This window comes from Manis pentadactyla, chromosome 14 (genome assembly GCF_030020395.1).
Source record: "Manis pentadactyla isolate mManPen7 chromosome 14, mManPen7.hap1, whole genome shotgun sequence".
Classification (NCBI taxonomy): domain Eukaryota; kingdom Metazoa; phylum Chordata; class Mammalia; order Pholidota; family Manidae; genus Manis; species Manis pentadactyla.
In genome coordinates, this window is record NC_080032.1 from 73,069,323 (window position 1) to 73,093,079 (window position 23,757).

The 23,757-nt window shown below is 38.5% G+C and overlaps 1 protein-coding gene across 5 annotated transcripts in view; it reads left to right on the forward strand.

Annotated features, from left to right (window-relative positions):
- Positions 1-23,757, forward strand: part of DERA (deoxyribose-phosphate aldolase) — a 116,522-nt gene that overhangs the window by 43,867 nt on the left and 48,898 nt on the right. For 4 of the 5 annotated variants that reach the window (XM_036908923.2, XM_036908885.2, XM_036908896.2 and 1 more), the window contains exons 2-6: positions 458-555; positions 1,696-1,843; positions 3,212-3,307; positions 5,265-5,399; positions 20,013-20,141. In XM_036908923.2, the coding sequence (XP_036764818.1) occupies positions 458-555; positions 1,696-1,843; positions 3,212-3,307; positions 5,265-5,399; positions 20,013-20,141 (606 nt within the window). The remainder of the gene's footprint in view (positions 1-457; positions 556-1,695; positions 1,844-3,211; positions 3,308-5,264; positions 5,400-20,012; positions 20,142-23,757) is intronic. The other variant, XM_036908906.2, reaches the window with a different exon arrangement.

The following is a 23,757-nucleotide window of genomic DNA, read 5'->3' on the forward strand; positions in this document are numbered from 1 at the left end:
GAAAGAACAGGCTGTGTCATGTCAGCATTTAGTATATATTAACCTTATCAACGGGGTAGTGATCAAGGATTCCTTTAAACCCAACATTAATTTACTTAAGTATTTAGTAATCATTTGTTCTCCAGGACAAATCAGTCTCTGCTGTCAGAAGTGAGGCACGTGGCAGGAGTAACACAATGTTTTCCTCCATTGTTAGACATGTCTGCGTAATGAATCGGTCCAAGTTAGAGCCTTCTAAAACCATGGAAAACTTGGTTTTACATGAATTCTACCTTTTCTTGATTGGGCTTCCTTCACCAAGATTATTTATGTGTAATTGAGTGAAGAAGAAACATAAGCATTAAAAGAGCAGTAATGCCAAATGATAAATACATCCTTTCAAGGACCACGTGAAAATAGGTGAATATATTTAATACAACTTCATCATTTTTACAAAGCATTCTTCTTTTCCCTTTAGACCTTAGCTGGATCTCCAAAATACAAGTGAATCAACCGGCAGTTCTGAGGCGTGCCCAACAAATCCAGGCTCGGAGAACCGTGAAAAAGGAGTGGCAAGTAAGGGTTCCTCTTGAGCATTCCGTCCCTGTTGTTTACAAAGCCCGGCCTCTTCCCTCAAGGCCACAGTATTGAATTTTGCTCAAGATGCATCTAAACTTAAAAGATTGCAGCTGTCCATGACTTATTTTAATAATTCATATATGGCGATGATGGGTTGGAGAAAGATAACACATTTATCCAAACAAGTTAAAAATCTTATCACTCTTGAGTGGCAAAGCTGCAAATGAATTTAAGGCATCTTTATTCATGAGTGAATTCCATGGCATATTTTCTCCCCACATTTATTCAGTTTCTTAGACATACCTTCTTTGGTCATCTTCTATGTTAATTTTAAAACCGTAACGTCTAAGCCTGGCGTGTCTGCTGTTGAGGCCCTTCGGTGGAAGAGTTGACCTTCTTTGACCATCATGTTTACCTTACCTTGTTAATTTTCATAAATCATTTTTCAAAATTTAAAAAACGTTTTGTTGAGTACTTATGTACTCAGCATGTTCCTCCACGTACACCACCAAAGGCGTGCTGATCATACAGGACTGAAAGGAATTCAGAGTTCATTGCACAAGTCAGGCAAAATACTGTGCTTGAAACCTTTTAGGGTGACATTTCACATTTTGCTCCTCCTTGGAAATATTCTGATTGAAAAGATAAGAGGAAAGTCATCAGAATGAGTTGTGAAATATGAGTATTTGTTTTAGAAATGTAATGGAATTAAAACAACAACAAAGTAGTTAGTGACTCTTTTTTTTTTTAAATGTCTCATCCCAAGAACCCTGTGTTTGGATGTAAAATGTCAGACAAAACTGTCTTCTTAAGTTCTACCATATTGAGGTAGCCATCAAGGGTTCTTTGTGGCTGAGATGGAGAAGTCAGATGTGGGGAATATATTAGGAATTTCAATTTGGGATGTCTGTGGGAGAAAAAACAATTTTAAGTCTACTTACCCTTTTTATATATTCTGTGTAATGTTCAGGTCATCACTCTTGAGCAATGTTTATATCATATATCAGAGTGATATGTCTTAGAACAGCATAGACATCAGATTTTAGCACCCATGTTTGTCTAATGATTCTCTGCTAAGTGGGTTGGAGATGAATTATTATTATTTTTTAAATCCTGTTTTTACTTTTCTTAAACCAGGCTGCTTGGCTTCTGAAAGCTGTTACCTTTATAGATCTTACTACACTTTCAGGCGATGATACATCTTCCAACATTCAAAGGCTCTGCTATAAAGCCAAGTATCCAGTCCAGGAAGATCTCTTAAGAGCTTTAAATATGCACAATGAAGGTAATATTATTGTGTATAATCTGGTGTTTATGTCTTTACAACACTAATTCCCAAATCTAAGAGGACTTAAGACAAAATTCAGCTACTAAAATGATAGCAGCAATAAAATCCATGATAGAATTGTGTACATAGGCAAATAGTTGAGATTTTTCTCTGAGAAACAGCAGGGAGAGAATCTTCGTCTCATTTTTTAGGTCAGTTCTTTCCATCATGGATTAGAATTACTGATAGAGACTTTCTTTATTTTTCTTTCCATTTCTTCAGTTTTGGAAATTTTCTATCTAGTGACTCTAAGATACTGATTCTGACTCCCTAGCTGCATGTGAAAAAGCCAGCCTCATTACTTAATAATCACATCTCATACATAAAGTATTTTCTGTAAGTAAATGAAATACTTTTGAGAATAAAATGCAAATGGGGAATATTGCATGCTTGTATATTAGGTTAGATCTTTTGAGAAAAGTTATATTCCCTTTCTTAGTATACAGAAAGAACTTTCTAAAGTTGCCTTAAGTTTAGAACCTTAACATTTTAGAAATGGAGGAGACCTTTGCGAGTCTACCCGCTTATTTCTAAACAAGGAAACCAAGACCTGGAAGGCTAGATGGTTCTTCAAGAACTGTGTTACTCAGTGGGCTGGTTTTAGGAGCCAGGTCTTTCCATGGAAGGATGCTTCACGGTTCCGGAGTGCCTGCCTGTCTCTAAAGAATGCAGCTAGAGCTGGTACATTGGCCCAATGCAGGTATTTTATCCCAGATAATTTATGGATAACTTACAGACCGAAACAACTGTACAGCTTTTGAAAAACATGTTTCTTTTGAGTGGTCAACAAAACCACCATCATTTTTGTTTCTTTTGAGTTGACAATAAGATACCACCACCAAGTGTTAAAATAAAAATAGCACTTAAAAGTAATAATTTTTGGGGAAAGGGCTGGAAAAAAGGTAACAGCTTGGTCTGAGCCTCATACTATATTGCTTTGTTTTATAGTGACTTTGATTTTTTAATTTAAATTTTTAGAATTTAATGACTTATTCCTCAAAGGGAGGGCTCTAAGTCCAGATTTTATTATTTCTGACATGAAATAAAATATTTTCATTGAGTCAAGACCACCAAAGTGGTATTCCATGTTGACCGCAAAGAACAATGTATCACAGGTACTTCATTCCATGACTAACAATGAGAAAATGACCCATGTTGTCAAGAATTGGAAGGGAACATGGAACGTAAAAACCTTTTAATTTGTTGCCGCTTCGTAGGGGAGTTCATTTTTCTCTCCTTTTGATTTCTGCCAATGTTGTAGTATAAGTAATAATTAAAAGCGTATTGTGCAAATTGAACTTTACATAGTGAGCTCTTCCTTCACAGGCATCACTACAGCTGCTGTTTGTGTTTACCCTGCCCGGGTGCATGAAGCAGTAAGATCACTGAAGGCTGCTCGCTGTAGCATCCCGGTGGCATCAGGTGACATTGGTTGTGGCTTTTGCTGTTGTTTTCTGACATCCAGTGTTTCAAGTCAGACACTTTGGGGAATTATATACAGTTTTATACTATGATTTTAATTAGTTTTGTATATTTAATTGACTGTATTTATTCATTCTGTTAGTATTGTCTGCTAAATGGCAGACATTATATTAATTCTGAGGAATACAGAACTGTATCCCTGTCCTTAAGGAAACTTAGTTGTTGAGGAGGAATAGTCAAGTTTAAAATAATCAGAAGGCAGGAGATGTAGTATTACATACATGTAAAATATAATTATAAAGGTATGTGGAAGGTATGGTTCTAAGTCAGCAGGGAGGTTGGTGATGCTGGGAGAAGAAGTGAATGCGTCAGAGAGGAGAGAATACATTGGATCTTAAAGGGCAAGGAGGAGTTTGCCGTGGTGGTAAGACAGGGAATGGCATTTTAGATAGAGGGATTAGAATGCGTGAAGGCACGGAAGCATGGGCGGGGAACTGAAAGTGGTTTGCGATTGCTGCATCCTAAGGTGGAACAATGGAGGGGCTATTGGGATTGAAGCTGGAGAGGTAGATGGGGGCCAGATCATCTAGGGAAACCATGGCAGTGGCATTTGGGCTTCGTGCTGCTGAGGGGCAGATACTGAAAGGGTTCAAGCAGAGGCGTGCCATGATCAGCTGCATGATGTAGTAAGCTAGGGGATGGTAGTGGACACAGTAGAGAGAGGTGAAGTGCAGTTTGGGAAGGTGATCACAGCCCACGTGGGTGATGATGACAGCCACTGGCCATCCCACCCGCCTCCCCCGGCCAATCATGAAAGATAAAGAAGAGGGTATGTTCAAGAGTTATTGACTTAAGACAGACTCAGTGGGACCTGGCATGAGGGATAGGAAAATCTTCAAAGCTTTTATATAAATACATGTGTGTGTGTTTGGATAGATAGATATATAAAAAATTGGATTCTGTTTTTAAAAGAAGTTAGAGGAATATCCTGGCACTTTAAAAAAGGAGTCTAAAAAGAACATTAATTTATTTTATTAGGGGTGCATGAAAAGAAACATAGTATACAGAATTGATAAGCAACCCGTTTGTGAAGATTCCCAAAGTATTTGTCAGCTATACCTTTATTGACCTTAATGTCTCATCAGCCTCAGACAATTCAGCTTCCCTTTACACAGCAGGGAAACATGCTTTCCTTTAAGCTAGCAGATCCAAAGAATTTAATAACATCAAGGAAACACAAAAGATTATCTTTATACATGGGAGTGGAGTTAATGGTGCACGTGTAAAAAGTGTTAATACATTTTCAGAAATGCAGTTGTATTTTATTTTCCTTTTATTTGTGCTTGGCCCTGCTCTTCCCAACTTACCCTGCCCCAATTTTGTGGACTGTTTGGCTGTTCATTTTAAGATAGGCCATAGCAGGAACTGATATTACAGTTTGGTTATAACAGCTGTAAATATGAATGAGTAAATCAAGAATACAATGATGGCCAACTTGATCAAGCTGGATCCAGAATTAACTAGTGTCCATCAAGGCAGGGCTGTAGCTACGGTTTTAGGACTATCACTGTGATGATAACATATTTTCTTAATTGCAGTTTACTTAAAGCACCCTCATGAGCATCTCTATAGCAGCTTCATTTCAGGTCTTCCAGAGGATGTAATACCAATATCTCTCCTAAAGCCAGTTCGGTATGAGATAACATTCTATTTCTTCATACTTCACTTTTGTGTATAGTCCTTAAAGTCATTAACGCTTTTGTCCAAATGCTGATTTTTTTTTTGTATGAGATTCTGTGTTGATAGAATGACCAAGTGAAATTTGTCTTCTTCCCTCCTCCCTCCCTCTCTTCCTTCTTTCTTCCTTCCTTCCCCTCCTGTCCCTTCCCTTCTCTTTCCTCCCCTCCCCTCCCCTCTCCTTCCCTTCCCATCTTCTTGTTTACTCTGTCTGCACTAGTGGCCACTGGCTTTCCAGCTGGACAGACTCATTTAAAAACACGATTGGAAGAGATAAGATTGGCTGTGGAAGATGGAGCTATGGAAATTGATACAGTGATTAACAGGACCCTGGTGCTGACAGGCCAGTGGGAAGGTAGGTACATGTCCTTATCTAAGAGGGAGACATAGGTCTTTCCCGGTTAATCAAATGGTGAGGATCTGGTAAGAGGCAGCATGTTTCGGAAGTCATTGTTCTAGATTACAAGACACCAGATGAGAGGGTGGATCTAGGAAAAACATGGTGGGATTGTTCATCCGGTTCTCTTTATAAATCTAGGCAGTCGCCCACCTGCATGGTCTTTTTAGATCCCTTTGAGTGCTTAGGTGAATAGTTATTTCCATGCAATAGATTGCTTTTATTCTATTCTCTACTGCTTTGTTACTCAAATCACTCCAGGCAAGTCTTTTATGCAAAGTTTATTTGAATATGATGGAGGAAATGTCCCTTTTTTATGTTAATCTTTGTGGATTTTAAGGGTGTGGGATTATTAATAAGGCAGGCTGTTTTTACTCCTGCTATTCTTGCACATAGTTCTTGTGAATATTATTTCATGTTCACCTTTGAGATTCATGATTTACTGTCACATTGATCACAATAAAGCATTGCCCATTCTAGTAACAAGCCATAGTTAGATATTAAAGAAATAGATTATACCTCTCTTAAATGTATTTTATATGCTACAGATTGTTGGTAGCAAAAATAAGTACAGCTCTCTATTTCCAAAAAATTATTCTAGTAAGTAGTTTAGCTAATTTTTTTTTTACAAAATCATAAAATAAAAGCCAGAATCATATAGTTTCTTTAAATATGTGAATATCAAGTAAATGGCACACTTTGTGATAGTTCTGGAGGTTATGCCTGCTCACTGTTAAAAATTCTAACCAGGAATAAAGGAAGTGGATGTTCCACATAATCATCCCCTAGAAATAATCCCTGGCAGTGCTACAGTGCACAACTTCCCAGACCTTTCTCTTTATATATACACACACTATGTAGCTCCTACTCTTTTTCAAAGTACTTACTTTCAATAAAAAGTAAGGTTATATTGAATGTATTTTTCCTTAACTACCCACTGAACTTGCCAATTTCTCAAGGATATCTTTCTGTGACTCTATCCATCAGTCCATCTAGTTCATTATCTGTAACTTCTAACTCTGTTATGTATCCATTTAAGAATTCCTTTTGGTTATGGGGTAGCAAAGAATCAGTCAATGGTCTAAACATTCAAGGATTTATTCTCTTATATAAAGCCTCGAGGCAGGTATTTCAGGGATATTGTCACAGCTCCACAAATTTCTTGGTGACAGAGGCTACTTTCATCTTTACTTTCAAAATGTGCAGCTTCTCCTCTTACACTCATGGGTACCCCCTTGTCTAAGACAGCTTCTGGAGTCCCAGCCTTCACACTCATCTACACAGCAGGAAAGGAGGGCTTGTCCTCTGTCAAAATCTCACACAGCCTTTTTGCTTACACCTCACTGACCCAAGCTGAGTTACCTGGCCATGCTTGGCTGCCAGTGATGCTGGGAAATGAAGTCCTCTAGCTTGGAATATTTGCTACATGCAGGGACATTCTTTAAAAAGAGGTGGTGTGCATTTCTGGGCTTAGATGGAAATGAGGGAGGAAGGTACCAGCAGGGAGGACAGTGCGCCACAACAAGTTCAACAGGGCGCAGCAGTAAAAACCTTAATGGCAAAGGAGCAGGCGAAACAACAACAAAAATGTATAAATAAGAAAACTTAAGTCAGAAAGCACAGCAGTCTGGACTGTTAGCTCTGGGGCAAGTCAGCAGCCCCTGAGAGCACCATTGAACTCCAGGAAATACACTCACTCCTCTGGCAGTTTCGAATGGTCTAGAAAAAAATGTAAGGCCACCCATTGCCTTACACACCCATCCATACTCATCAACAATTTTAGCCGTTGCCAGGCTTAAGCTCTTGACAACTCACAAATAATCTTTTTGTGTTTTTTATTTTTGTCACTTTTCTTATGGGTCATGTGTACTTTTGGCCAATTGCAATCATTCTTATAATACTTATTTTAAATAGCTATCCCTTGTCTCTACATATTAATTTGGCTTGTTTGCTTCTAGTCACAGATTCCAGTTAAGATTTAGGGCTAGAGTAAGAGAAAAAAATGATTAAGCATAATACTTAAAACAAATCTGGAAATAAACTGTGATTTAGTTGGATAAAAAACTATGTCCTTCATGTCTTTTATTAAGCAGTTGTAGACATAGAAGTATGGTGGTTTAAATTATAACTTTTGCTCTTGTCTTTAGAATAGTACTAATTGGAAAAGAAAATACAATAGGACATGAGTTTTGCTGTTATTGGCTAGCTTGTAATGAACTAGGAATGGTTGTTTTTAAGAACTGATAATTTCCCAGTAACAGGCGTTCATGCAAAATACAATAACACAACTTTGTCCCCGACCATACTTTTCTATTAACTTTTTTTATGGTGTTAATAACCTCTTGACCCAAAACAAATTGAAAAGGAACATTTAATACTAGAAATTTAATTCTAAGGAGAAACCCGCAATGACTTATGCCTTTTTTTACTGCAGTATTTTGTCTTAATTTCGGTTTTCAATTTGATTACATATTGTATTTTTCAGTGTCATGTTTTAATATTAACTGTTTACTAAAATATGAGCATAAAATTGATCTATTGAAATTTGCTGATGGAAATGTCTGTCAGGCTATTTCATGTTCAAATCCAGGCCCCTCTCCTCTGTGCACTGAAGTAGGTAGGGCTCTGGTTAAACGACAAAAGAAAGAATGCTGTGTTTAAACCTGCGCTCTCAGAGTGTATCCTAACTATTTTTCATGGTCACAAGGGGCCACAGTTTAGGGTCTGAACCTAAAGAAGAGACTGGAGGGGAGCTTGTATTCCTCTCTTGGATTCTCCTTAGTTTATGTGTTCTTTTCCGACTTCTGACCCTTCTGCCCACCTTGAGGCTCCGTCACTCTTAGCAGACCTACCTGCTGGCTCTCAGAGAAATGGAACCCGTGGGCAGGAAATCCTCCCTGCCCTTGTGACACATGTGCTTTCCTTTACTTCTTCCCTTTCTCCTTCTGAGTCCATCGAGATCCTGCTCTCATCTCCTCCCAGATTTTCAGAGCCTTACTCCATTAATCGGCCACTTTTCCTCCTGTATCTTCAGCCCCTCTCTCTACCAGCTTAATTCCCATAAGCCTCTAAACATACTTAAGCTTTTCTTACCCATATGCCAACATTCCTGCTCATCCCCCATCTCAGTCTATTTTCTATTCTCCCTTTCAAGGGGAAAATTCTTAAAAGGGTCATGTTTACTTGCTTCTCTTGAGTCTATTCTAGCCTAGATGCTAATGACCTCTTGTTTCCTCGTGAGGGGCTATTCCTCAGTTGTTTATTTAGCTTTAACATTTGGCAGCATTTAGCACAGTGGACTGTTTCCTCCTTCCGTGAACGCTCTTGTCGTGGCTTCGCTGACCCTGCATTCTTCAGGTTTTCCTCCAGGTTTCTGATAGCTCCTGCATCTGATTTGAGAGCGTCTCTGCCTCCTCCAACACCTCCAAAGTGTTGGTGGTCCTCTGATTCTGTTCCAGCAAATTCCACCTTCTCAAACTCTGCCCACTGTCCCTTGGAAACCCCTTGTGCTCACCGACTCCAGCCGCATCCCCTTTGCTGGAGGCTTCGAATGTCCTGAGCCCCAGAACCCACTTTCTGCCTGACCCCTACCTCCTGTTCTGTTTCCCCACAAAACCCTGTTGCTTTTCATCAATCATTTTCACAAAGGTAGACATCCAGAATGAGTGAATCTTGACCAAATCCTTAAAGAAACTAGTCCCTTGAGAAAGAAATCCGTTAAAAAATATTTACATCTCCCTAACTTTATCAGTACTTTCTCTTAAATGCATTTTAATGTCAGAACTGTTGTATCAGTAACTGAATTATCCTGGAATACGGTGATGCTGTCAGGGCTGCTGAAATCTCTGGACTGCCTAGCGCCATAGCTAACGATTCAGACCGCCGTGCCTTCTGACTTCATGTGTCTTTCTGTTTAAACATTTTTGTTATTGTTTTGCCTGGTCCTTTGCTGTTAGGCTTTTTACTCTCATATCCTGTTGTGCTCGTGGCACACTTGTCCTCCCTGCCGGTATTTCCCTCACTTTTTCCCATCTTGGCACAGAAATGAATCTACCTAACTGAATCCTCAGGACACTGGTTCTAACTGAATAGGAGATGGAATGTATGGCTGGTTCTCAGAATTACCTGACAAACATTTTCACATTTCTTGGACCAGCTCCTCTCCTCCCTGAATCTAGCATAGCCCCCTGAATATACATAATATGAGAACTAGATGTGAGGGAAGTTTGGCCCCTTCAGCATCAAAATCATCCCAGGTGATTTGACTCTCCCCCTCTCCCGCTACCATAGTCCTGTAGAGAATCACTAGCTTGGAGCATCTTTTATCTTTCTTTCTTTTTTTTTTAACACACTTCTAGTTCTTGGTTCTAGTTTAGGTGCAGGATAATGGAAGCGTTGTTGAATTTACATATCAATAAATTTTTACAAGTCATAGTTCCCATGTGTTTCTGTTTATTTAGCCTGGATCTGCAGTTAGCTGTAACAGGAAGTGTAAGGAATAAAGGGTTATTCGGCCCCATAAAGCCAGAAAGTTCGCCTGCTTCTGTAATCATGGGAGAAGGACAATAGCCCTCAACCTGGGAAGGCTGTGCCTTGGGATGATGATAGCAGCTCACTGGCCTCTGCTGGGCTGGGAGATTGGTGGGGGCACCCAGCCAGCCGTATAGGCTGGTCATCACTGGTCAGTCACACTCAGAACTTACCCAGGACAAGTACACTGGAGTAAGAAGGGACGACAGCCCCAGCTACTAAGGGTTGGGAGCAGCCTTTGCATTAGCTAGACTATGGCTGGAATCCTGGCACTACCATTAGTAGCTCTTTCCTGTTGGGCAGGTTTACTCCTCTGTGCCTTCTGTTCCCTTTTTGTAAAACAGGAATAATGGCATCTACTTCACAGGGTTTTAATAGGGATTAAATTAGGTAATGTATGTAAATTGATCATCCTGTTGCTTGGCCCAGATGAGTGGGCCAGTTTCTTCTCTTTGCCTTCTTCCTAACGATGAGAGTATGTTGTCAAGGGAAGTAACCATTAAGCACATATCTTGAGTAAATGAAGTGGAGCTCCAAAGACTTGGGTTTTTGTCATTGTAATTTTGCTAATTTACATCTAGTCCTTGGGTAAACACTTGCCTCTATTTAAATAAACTGCCAAGGAGGGGATAAAACATAATGATTTCTATAGTCCTTTAGAGCTATAACGGCCTGTGATTTTATATTTGGCATTTTCGTTGTCTGTGGGTGTTATTCCCATGGTAAGGACTTGTCATACAGTACTTTTTAATGACAGTAGTGAAGTTGGCATCCAAATAGTTCTTTGAAGAAAGCATTCACCAGAAGGGGTTCATCATTGCGTAAATCTTACTGAGCAGGTTTTGAAAATTAAATGTGTTCTGTACTCTGTAAACATACAGAGGTATTCATTCTTCACTTTGTTATGATCTCTCTCTGCTGCCTGTATTTACCTAGTATGTTATGAGTGACGTGCAAATGGTACTGGATTCTGCTCTGTTCAAGCATCTTCCTGTTACTTGAGCTCAGGACCTGGAGCTGGCTTACCTGGTTTTTGGAACGCTTTTCTAGACTGGGGAACCACAGACATGACCCCAAAGATGGCTTCTTCTGTCACATTTCCACGATAGTGTGTTCAGTGTCACAAATGGAAATATTGTTTGTCTCTTGTATCCAGAGTCTCATGTACATGCCACGCCCTTTGGTTCTTCAGCTCTGAGTTGCTTTCTTAAACTTGGTTTGTGTAGGACATGCCTCATGCTCTCATGAGTTTTAGGGTGAGAGAATGGAATATTCGAGCCAAAGCCACAGTGTCTATCATTGGGTCATATGCAAGTGGATTCCAAAAATCTTCAGTCTGGGCAACAATTTATTTTTCTTATTTGCTTATTTTCATACAAGGAAGATGGTAGAAAGAATATTCTTAAGAGAAATTGATATTTTTCTTTGTTGTCTAGAGCTGTTAATCATAACATCTTATGAGAAAAGCCATCTCTAAATCTAGAGACACTGGGGAGGTATCACATAATCCATAATCTGTGCTTTCTCTGTTTGGGGAGTTGTTTATAATAGAACAATTCTGGAGATACTTATGGCAGCTGAATGCTTTTATGACTTTTGTTTTTATGGTATGATTCTTCAAAACTTCAAATACTATTGACCAAAATGTGTGTTTTATCTCTTGGAGGGTATTTTACTATCTGGTGTAAAACAGGTTATCTCTGCTTTAGTCTTACAAGATTAATTAGTTGCTTTGGTGGATGAAAACTGTTCTTGAATATTTTGTGACTTTTGTAGTTTAAAAGGTTGCTGTGCAATTTTATATTAAGTGTTTTACTGTACATATAATTATCTTAAGAGTTATTTTCAGGCCATTGTGCAGTGTTGAACATCTTTCTGGTACTCAAAAAATAATTGCTTAGATATGTTCATTAACAATTATTTTTTAAGTGCCTTTGAGTAGCATGAAATATAAAAAGACATCTACTTTGTGACTTTTAGATAGGAAATACAGCCTTTAAATACTTGGATTTTTACTTAGATCATAATTTCTTTACCTGAAAGCTTTACAAACATAGTTTTCTTTGTCTACAATATTGCTTTTCCAGAAAACTTAACTGATTGCCAGCCACATCAAGATTAAGAACATACTTTCTTTTTAGGTGAAAGCTGGAGAGAAACAAGGTAATTTTAAGTAGAGAAAAGTAAAATGCTATAGATGCAAATTCCTGTTGGCACGGGGAGGCTGAAGGGAGAGCCAGTTGTCAACTTGTTTTGGATGCTGTTTAAAACAGTTGCAAAAAAAAAAACACTTGCAGGATGTCCCCCTCTGCCCCTTGGATCTTTATCCTCATCACACACGCCTTTCCCAGTGTAGCCAAGTTTTCTGATTCCATCAGTGAACGCAGTCCACCAGGCCAGCCTCACTTGTTTTTTCTTCCAGGAGTAATGAGCAGAAGGCCAGGTTATGACCTTCATTTCCTCTTCTCAGTGTGGCAGTAGAAGGAGGGCTGAGGGGGGACAGACAGGTGACGCCTCCTCTGCTGGCTGTGCTACCATATTGATTAAGCATCCACAGTGTGATACATCCTGGTTTCTAGTACACCCACTTGCGCTACTCCTGAAAACCTCATTATGAGTCAAAACATTTATTATCAGGTTTTTAATGTTACATCACTGTGCCAGCCACTTCTCTGATGTATGTGTTTTGTTATATTTTACATTATTCTGACTAATTTGAAGTCATGGTGTTTGAATTCCATTTTCATGTGTCAGTCATCTTTTATAATAGCCTTTCAAATTATTATTTTTCTGGTACACGCAGGAATTAACTCTTTTTTTTTTTAAACAGAATTTTCAGTTTCCGTAATGTTGGTATCTTTAACAATGAACATGTATTACATGTGAGTATGTGAGCAGGGAAATTAATAAAGGCTCTAGGGAATAAGGACATGATGTATGCAGAGATTTATCCATAAGGATGTTAACTGAAGCATTGTTTGTAAAAGCAAAAACTCTGAAGCCTTAAGTATCCAATAATAGACAAGTGATTGAATAAATTATTTATGACCATAAGTTGTACAGCCATTAAAAAAATTGTGCTACAGACCTGTGTTTATTAATATGGAAAGATGTCTGTGATATGTCAAGGGGAAAAAGCAGGTTACAAAATAATTTGTACCATGTATAATCACACATTTTTGTTTAAAAATTATAGAATGGTTGATAATCTCAAAAGCCTTCTCATAAGAAAAATACCTTGGTGCTAAATAAATTTTAATAACAAAACGTATCTTTTATAACTTTTATTTTTGAATGATTTTAAACTTAAAGATAGGTTGAAAAAACAGGACACAAAACTGTTACCCTGCAGTTAGATTCGCCAGTTATAAAGTTCTATCCCATTTACCTTTTGCCTTATTATTCTCATTCTCTTTTTTTCTATCTCTATATGTGGCATTTTTGGGTATATAATTAATTGCATATGTATTTTTTTTTCTGAATTTGAGATTAAGGTAGACCTGTTGATCTGTTACTCATAAATACTTCAATATGTATTTTACAAAAAGAAGGACACTCATGTACCAAGCCACAGTACCCCATCCAAATCAGGAAATTATCCATGATCTCCTATTAGCATTAATTCCACAGACTTTGTTCAAATTTTGCAGGTTGTCTCAATAATGTTCTTTATTAGGTCCAGGATCAATTGTTTCATACCTCCTTAGACTTCCTCATCTGGAAGAGTACTCAGTCTTTCCTGGTGTTTGAATAATAGACCTATTATTTTGTAAAATGTATTTCACTTTGGGTTTGTTTGATGTTTTCTCTTGCTTAGATTGAGATTATGTTGTTTCGGCAGAAATACCCCGATGTTTTGTTCTGTTCTTCTCAGTGCATTATTTCAGTAGTCACAAGATGTTGATTTGTGCCATTATTTATATAATTTTTTTAGTTGGCTTACATGGTTTATGGTAAGTTTCTCCATTGTAAAATTACTAAGTATTTAGTGTTTTAGTAAGTAATTAATACAGATTTTGAGTGCAGATTTTTGAGACTATGTTAATTATACCATTCCTCACCTAACTTTTGTTCAGTCGTTTTAGCATTCATTAATTATTTATTCAGTTATTACTCTAATAGTTGCCAAATGGTGATTTTCTAATTCCTTTATTTCTTTTATACTTTTGAGTTAATGGTAACTTTGACTTCCTTCTTTTCTTCCTTTCTGTTTGTAAGAACTCTTGGATTCCTATTTTACTCTATTGGTTACAATCCATTACTATCATTATTTATTTTGATACTCACATTGTCTCAGATTTGGCCAGTGGGAGCTCCTTCAGCCTGGTTCCTCTGCCCTTTTTACATGTTCCCATTACTCTTTGAGAACTTCCTTGCATTCTTATGAAAGATATTTCAGGCTTATCCTTACCTTTCTTTGGAATCAGCCGTTTTTCTAAGGCGCTCTGCTGCCTTTCAGTGAGAGTGATATTTAGAAACCAAGATGTGGGTGCCACATATTACTCTCCTTGCTGCAGGCCTTCGCAGTGGACAGGTCTCAGAAGTCCGCATGTCCATATATTCTCACGGCACACATGTAAACACACATACATCTGTATCTATTTGTCTTTCTACTTTGTCTGTCTATCGCTGTCTGTCTATTTGTCCTCTCCCTTTCCATATTTATGCCCCTCTTTCTTGTCAGTCAGAAATCATGCTCCTATTATCCTCATATATTTACTTACTTGATTAGTTTCCTTGTATATAACAGGCTTGACCATATGGACTGCTTCCCTGACTAGTGCTGTGTACTCAGGCTATTTGAGTTCACCACATCCTTCAGAATTCTCAACCATTACTGGCCCTGCTCGGGCAGCATACAAGCCAAGAATTTCCCGAGGCCCCAGGGACATGCCACAGGCCCCCATTGCCCTTTACTTTCACTGCGGGGAGTGGCTAGGAGTATCTCTGCTCCCCTTCTTCTCTCTACTGAGAGCTCCCACAAAGTAGAGTTCAGATTGTCTGTCTGAATCAATAACAAGAGGCTGTTTGATCTTAATTGTAACAGCTTACCTTTTATAGTAATTCACAGTTTATCTTCATTTTTATCTCTGCTTATTATTAAAGGTAGATATAAGGGAAACCAGTTATTTGATTACCTTCATAATAATTTGAAATCACCTTTACATTTATTCTCAGAACTTGAGATGTATTTGAGCTCTAAAAGTAAAGATCTTCTATCCAATCTTGAGAAAAATGAGGTTTGGAGAGGGGTTCAGGAACTTTCCAAAGTGACAAAGCTAGTTAGTGGGCAAGCAAGTGTAGGAAAGTTCTGATTCAGATAAGTATGCTTCACCACAACACAACATCCTGTTTTGCTCCCATCCAGAGCAATTTATAGACTGTTTTTAGCATATTAAGTCATACAAAATTAAGTATGTTATGTTTATGAATTACCTTGGAACTTCTCGTTTTACTCAACTTTTTATCTTAGGAGAATGAAAATCAGGTCCTAGGGTTATAATGCTCATCTATAGTTAGTGTGAACTAGATGGGAGTTGACATCCCTTTGGGTTCTAGGGTTTGATTACTCTGTTACTCTAAATTCTTTCATTTATTTCCTTGCGGATGCCTTTTAACTACAGCATACATGTATGTGTGTGCATGTGTGTTTGCGCTCACTTGTTTTGAAGGCAGAAAGTTTAGGGAAATAACATTTCATTCACAGCTGAAGACTCGAATTCTGGCCTCTGTTGTACCATGGCCTAGTGATAAAATTTTAGCAAGACATTTATGTCTCCACATTTCACTTTTCATCTCTGAAATGTGGAGGCAGCTACCAGCTGTCTCACAAGGAATGGTTATATGATATGTGGAACACACTTTGAGCATCTATGAAGAAAGATGCTTTGGACACTTAGGGGATCTCTCATTCTTTTGCATAATTAGTGCTCACGAAGAATTTTTGGAAAGAGGACCTTTTGAACTTATTACTTCGTTTGTAATTTCCTCCCCATGGGGAGTCCAGTAGCAGTGATATAAATCCGCACCCTGCTGACCTCCCCTGCTGATGTAGGGGCAACCTCTCCATTAGTTTTCCCTTTGTTTTGCTCCTGTATATTGGGAGGAAAGTGATGAGTATGTTACAGGGCATTATGATTTCAGACTGATCTGCATGTATGTCCTGTCATTGTAATGCCAAGGTGCTTAAAACTACCCAGACACTAATAATGCTTCCCTGTTGTGGCTTCCATAGCTTATGTTGGGGAGAAGTGGTTTATTTTTCTTACATATAAGATCTTTGAATTCTAATTATGCTTTCATAAGTATTAAGGCAGTGCTTGCTTTGTTTTTTAAAGTTATTTTTGTATTTCTGGAAGTGTATAGGAAAAATATGAAAAAAATATGAAAAAATGATTCTGTGACTGCTAACTGCCTGGTTCTCTTCTAGTCACATGTATTCTATTTAAACTTCCTCAAAATATGTGAGCAAACTGAGGCTCCCTAAGCAATTAGGCTTAGAAAAAAATAAGAAATTCCTACAAGTCTACATAATTAGAAAGTAGCAAAACTCTTATCCCAGGGGTCTGTGCTATCTGAAGGAGCATGGGCTCTTGAGTTTGAAAAAAGTTGTTTGGGATATAGTAAACATTTGATCCCCTAGCCAGCTCTTCTAGTGCCCCCAAAAGGTATTTATGTTCTTTAAGGAATGTAGATCATGGAGTCCTCTGCTTTTGTAAGTCCCCTGTACTCTGAACCTAATAGGCACTCAGCAGTAATAGCAGGAGCGCCACCACAGCCAGTAACGCGAGAACAAGCAGCTGACGTGCCTTGAGTGTCGGCTACGTCCAACACACTTCCCTTAGCACCTTGGATATATCAACCTATTTAATGCTGGAAATAACTCCAGGAGGTGTGTGTACTTCTGTCATCCCCATTTTATAGATGAGGAGACCAAGACAAAGGGTTAGAGTTAAGTAACTTATCCAAGTCAAACAGCACATTCGTTTTAGAGTTGGGATGTGAACCCAGGCGGTAGGGGCCCCCACACTGTTGTTCCTCACTGTTCCACACTCCTCAGTAAATATCTGTTGTATTAGAGTTATGAGGTGAAAACAAATGAAACCAATTCTGATGCACTTAAGCTGAAAAGGGATTTAGTAGGAGGACATACTTAGAGTACCTTACTGAGTCAGTAGGAAGCCTAGAGAATCAGGCTTGGAAAACAAGCTGGCCCATGAATGACAGGAACAGAGAACAGAGCCAGGTGTGTCGTGGGAAGCTTGGTTCCAGGCCCGTTGCTGGTGCTGCTGTCACTTGCTAGCAGGGGTGCCGTGCTGGTGGCTGGTGGGCCCTGGACTGGGATCTGCTGCCATTGCTATGCTGTAGCACTAATGAAGGTCTAACAGTTCTGTCATCTTTGCATCACTCAGTAAGAGTCAAAGGCCCAGGAGAAGCACTTTCCTGATGGAGCCCAGGCCATATTTTAAAAGGCCAGCTATGTTATGCTTTCTGATTGAACCATTCTGGTACATTCTGGCAGAACGGTAACAGAAAGAAATGACAACTTTCCCAATGTAGAACTTTAAAGTCTAAGGTATTTGCTCAACAAGTATCTTGACCCTGTTATGTGGTGATATAAACAGGTCAGTAAAGTGATTTGAGTTGTTGGCAGTTAAAGAGTGGGAAGGTACTAGTTGCACATTTGTTAAATCCAGTTAAGCTCTAAGGGACTGTTTTCAGTTCATTCTGTTGGATCATGGTTTAAAGAGCATAACTTCCAGGTGGCTGATATTTAAACCATAAAATATGCCTGCTTTTCTGGTTAATTTTAACTGTAGGTAAAGGAATTCACTGGGTATCAAAAGGTAATACTCTTTAGATAAAGGCTAGTAGTTTGGTTCATAAATATTATCAGGATCAATGTTTTAAGGTTTTTGTTATACAGGCCAAAGTTCACTTTAACAAATGCTGTAATAAAATATTTTCAAGCCTTATCTGATGGCTTGCTGATTCTAAGCACTAATCCATACAACAAAATGTCAGTGTAGCACATGGAGTTGGGTCAGGCCATGAAACAAGATTCGACTTTTATCACACAACCCTTAATGAAAACTCATTGTACTAGACTTCTGAGCTTAATAATAACGATTAAGCCTTTTGAGTGCTTACCACAGATTGTGTACTTTATACATGTATCTTTTCTTTTAATCCTTATAATAACCCTATAAAGTAGTAGTATTTAAAGATGGAACTGAGACTGAGAGAAATAACTGGCCCAAGATCACACAGACAGTGATGGAGTTGGGCTTTAAAAAGCCACATTTGTCAGACTCTCGAGCCTGCTTTGGATGGCAACACTACTATGGAAGAAAAATCAGTAATTAAATCCCAAGTTTACTCTGGATTAGCATTCTTGAATTTTGGGATCAAGAGATTTCCTTGTCACTAGTTCTTAGAAGATACCTGTCTCTCTTTAGATCCAGTAACTCAAATGTCATTCTACCCAAGATTCATTCTGTGAATTAAAAGAATATAAATTGTTGTTGCCACCTGGTCTTTTGCTGTTGATACCATTCTCACAGGAGCTGTCATATTGGATGTGTGGGTAAGATGATTTTCTCACAATTTAGCTGGGATGGGCAGGCACGGTAGGCAGGGTGGCATCTCAGATTATCTCTAATGCTCAAAACTACCTATTATTAGGGATTTGTGAAAGTGTGCAGTCCTTTCTTGAAAAACCGCCTGTGGGTAGCAAATTCATGACAACAAATTCTAGACTTTAGCAAGCATCTTGTAGTAGAATCTTTGCTTTTGATTATGTTCAGTGTTCATTTTTGAACTTCAAGGTAAGTCCTGGTTTTCTGGGATTGAGAAGGCAAGTTTTGTCTTGCTGTAACTTTCATGGTTTTGATTGAGTTTTCTGTCTTGAGACTATTTTTTAGTCTTTTATGTGTACTTCAGTAAACCTATAAATTTTAGGGTCTCATCTTAGCATTAAAAATGCCTACCCTGACCCTTATTACGAGTAGTTTTTCCTTGCTCAGTCCATGTGCTCACATAGAACTACTTCCAATGAAAGACATACACACACATAGGAGAGAAAAAGCCCTGATCTTAGTCATCTTAGTCTTGATAATATGGCATTAGCCCTAATCTGAGGAATGAGTACAGCCAACCTGATTTAGGGTAAGAGCCAAAATCCACTGTTATCCCGATAAAACACTCTGCAAAATAATGTTTCAGAAGTGTTGTACTCTCTATACTGATTTTGTTTACAAAAATTCTGTTACTTTAATATGGAATGTTTTCCACCTTGGTATTTATTTTGTTGAGAATAGTTTTTGTATGTGTGTATGTGTATTTTTTAATCAAGCTGCTTTCAGGGTGCGGTATAGAGCACTAGGAAGCCAGATGTGGCACTGGGGTCAGGGATTAATAGATTCAGGGCTGCATCTGTGAATCCATCTACAGCTGGCTTTGTGCACAGACATCCAGCACTCCCTGGCTCGGCTCAATGCTATTTTAGGCAGATATTCAGAAACATACCCTGGCAGACAGTGGGGCAAACTGTTATGTCTTTATTGTCATTAGCAGAGCTCTCAGCAAAAACCTGCTTTGTATTCACACAAGAGAACTTATGATGTACAAATGGAAGAATTAATAAGGACCTGAGGATTTTTTCTTCAGTTTGCTAAGTGGTATACCCCTGTGTGTGTGGTAAATTCCTTTTTTCTTATAAATTCCTTTTTTCTTCATCATATGCGAGAGGTAGAAATAATTTGTCATTTGCATGTCATTTTAATGATATTTAAAAAGCTGTGTGGCTCTGGACCTCAGGCCAGGGCTTAGAGTTTCATGGTAGCAGACTAAGCATTCCTTCTAACAGGATGTGAACCGCAGCAGAAGGCCCTAGGCAATGTTAAATTGGGCTGATTTTTAGAAAGTGACAAACGTTTTATGTTTCCTAAATCTGAAATGGGTTCTACCAGCTCTAAACGGCTGCCAAGTTACGTTATCACTTGCCTGCTTTGTAACTGCCTCAATCATTTCCTTCCCCAGCCCTGTATGATGAGATTCGTCAGTTTCGCAAGGCCTGTGGGGAGGCACATCTCAAGACCATCTTAGCAACAGGAGAACTTGGATCTCTTACTAATGTCTATAAAGCCAGTATGATAGCAATGATGGCAGGTGAGTGTTTTCTATCCAAATGATGATGTATGTTGAATTGATGTTTTTAAGAGAAATACGTAAGCCAGTGCATCTGGCTATTAGCTAAAAGTCTAACCACCACTTGAAATTTTTTCGTGGGAGGGGTCATATATTTTGCAAAAACATTTACAATGTGAAGTGGTCACAAACTTAGCTTTCTTCCACATTTTTCCTTTTTTTGTGGCATTTCATTGCTGCACTATCCTCGGAGGGCAGTAGATGGCTCTCTTGTTAGTGAGTTGCCTTCTTGTTATTTGATTATTCATTAACATGTTAGACAGGAATTTCTCAACTCTGACTTATTCCCCTCTGTGAACTTAAGTGTTAGATTTTTCTCCAAGATGTGTATCTATACTGTCTAAGGCACCTGTGCTTTTGTTTGTGTTAATTTTTTCTTTTTAAAAGTAGTGCAGTATCACTGTGTTTTATACTTCAAATGTACGTGGACTTACTCTTGATATCCTCGAACAACAGGTCTATCCTTGAAATACCCAACTGTGAAGCCGGGGAGTCATGCTGGCCCCTTCTTTCTGTCGCCTCTCACATGCGTAGTGAACAGGTCCTGAGCACTGTGCCTCTGTACCGTACCGGATACATCCCTCCATTCTCAGTGTGCCCGTCTCCAGCCACTGTCTTTCCCCACATGGATCACTTCCACGGTCTCCTGGTTTCCCTGTCTCTGCTTTTGTCTCCCTCCAATCTGTTCTCCATGAAGTCATCAAAGTAATTCTCTTAAAAGTGCTAATTTGATTTTGGTACTGATTGACTAAAATTTCTCAGTGGCTTCCTGTCATTTTCAAGGGAAAGTAAATTCCTTCAGCCTGATTGAAAGGTCCTTCTTTAGACCCTGCGGGTACCTCTGTCACCCCCTGATTTTCCGTCCACATCATGTGCTTCAGCTTGGGAGTTGCTTGCAGTTCTCTGCGGGTGGCCACCCCCACCATGTGGTTCGTTATCTCCTCTGTGTGCCCCCATGCCCTCCTGCCAACCCTCTGTCTGATAACTTACCACACTAGGATTAAGTATTAAAGCTCTAGGTGCCCTCCTGGTGGCTCCAGATATGGGTGAAGGTATGTGACTTCTCAGGTCTTCAGTCTGGGCCCCTTTTATAGTCGCCCTCTAGGTATTTATACTCACATGCCTTTTGAATACTCTGCCAGCCTAGCATTGTTCACTGGAACTCTTCAGAACTAGCCTATGAGGTATTTATGATGCCATTGCTCTTGTTACTGCCGCCCTATCCAGCTCTCTGCTCTGGTTGTCTCATTTAGAGCAAAATCTTTGAAAATGTAGGGATAACTTCAACAGTGTGTCATCAGTTATGTTGGCATTTCTAAGGTTTGGAGTAGTGGAACACTTGCTGCAACTTTTAGGAACGTGGTAAAGCCCCACGGTGTTGTAGGGCAGAGAAGTCTCCTCCCTTTTCATGCTTCTTGGCCGGGCGATGGTTTGTTAGTCAAGAAGGCTGTGATCCAGGTCACAGTGGAAGTATGTTTGTTATGGGAGGTCACTGACCTGCTCATCGTACCTGCTGCTCCCAGTGGGAACATGGGACCAAGTTATTATACTCAGAGGCGTCTGTTCTACCCTCCACCCCACCCATATGCAGAAGGAAATGACTAAAAACATGCACTCCTCTTTCTTATCCCTGATCATGTTATTGTTTATCTCCTTCATTTCTTCATTTGATCAGCATCTATTGAGCACTTACTGTGATTAACATAACTTGTATTTGTGATGTGCTTTACCAGCTACTATAAAATAATAAAATAATACTCCATAATCTTCACATCAACTCTGTGGTTGATGAAGTAGCTTAAAAATTGACTTGTCTAAGGTCACTAAGCTAATAAACCACATACAGTCATTATTTGAACCCGTTTTCTGACCCACATTCTTTGCTTTTTCAGGTGTAACACAGCTGCCTGCCAAGGCACTGCTTGATCTTTTCATGAGTTAAGGACACAGTCTTTGTGACATATCAGAAATGAAAGCATCTAGCATACTTCCTGGCCCACAGTTTATGTTTCCTATCCTGTTAAGAAGGTATATAATAGAAATAGAGTAGTTTTTTTAAAGAGATTAAAACATTTTTAAAAATTTGGGTCTAAATTCACATTACTTCATCCTTCTGTGGTATTTTTATTTATTTTTTCTTAAAAATCAACATAGCTGAGGTAAATTTAATCAGTAAAGTTGAGGTGTTAGCGCACAATGTAATGAGTTTCGACAATTTGTGTATTCCATCATCCCAGAAATAGCCCTTTGCAGTCAGTTCCACTTTTTTTACCTTCTGTCCTGGCAGCAATCACTAATCTGATTTTATCACTGTAGATTAGCTTTGCCAGTTTTATAACATCAAATAATTATACAGTATGTACTCTTTCATGCTTGACCCCCTACCCCATTGAAGATAATATCTGTGAGATCTTCCCATATTGTTCTGTATATAAGGAGTTTTTGGAGAGAGGTTCCATTGTACAAATATAGTGAGTTGCTGAGTTTATTGCTGTGAAGTTGTTTATAATGCTCTGATATCTATAGGGTCTGTAGCTATATCTCCTTTTTTCTTCCTGGTATTGATCACTTTTATGTTTTTTTCTGTTTTTTTTTGGGGGGTAGAAAAAGAAGTCTTGCTAGAGGTGTGCCAATTTTATTAGTCTTTAGAAAGAGACATTTTGCTTTGTTTTTTCATTATTTTTCAGTTAAAAATAACTTCTCATTTCCCTTAATTTGTCATCATTTAGAATGTTATTAGAGTGTTATTTAGAATAAAATGTTTAATTTCTAAATATCTTGTGCTTTTCTGGATATCTTATTGTTATTGACTTGTAATTTTAAATTCTGTTATTCCCAGATAATATCTACTCTAAGAATATTTTGTCTTTGAAATGAATAAGACTTGTAGCTTTAGGTATATTTATGTGAATGCTTCAAGTGCACTTGAGAAGAATGTTGTGTATTTGCAGATATTAGTGGTGGTTTTCTGTAAATGTCAAGTAGGTCAAGTTGGTTGATCTTATTTTTCAGATCTAATTTTGTTTGGTTTTGGGCTGCTTGTTCTATTTTTTCAGAGAGGGGTTTTAAAAATCTCCAAATATGATTGTGAATTTGTCTACTTACTCGTTTAGTTTCATCAGCTTTTCTAAGTGTATATTGTAGCTCTGTTATTAACTGTGCACAACTTTTAGGACTGTTATGTTTACCTATTAAATTAGCACATTCATCATTGACTTGTCCATCTTTATCTCTGGTACTATTCCTTGTCTAAATGTCCACTTTCTCATAATCTAACCACACCAATTTTCTTCCATGTACTAAGTGATTAGCAGTCTGCTTTCAGTTTAATCTTCTTTAGGATTCTTTCATAATGTTTTAGGGGAGGAAGCCATGGTCATAGGAGTTAGAGGTTGTTCTATTTTGTACATTTTGTGGCCTTGAACCAATAAATTAATCTGATTACCAATTCAAATGAAGTAAGGTATATGACTACATTTATGAACTATGAATTAAGTACTTTGTAAGTTATTAAAAAATATCAGTATGCCTTCCTACTCCATTCGGAAGGAAACATAATTGAATTTTTTTCCTTGCC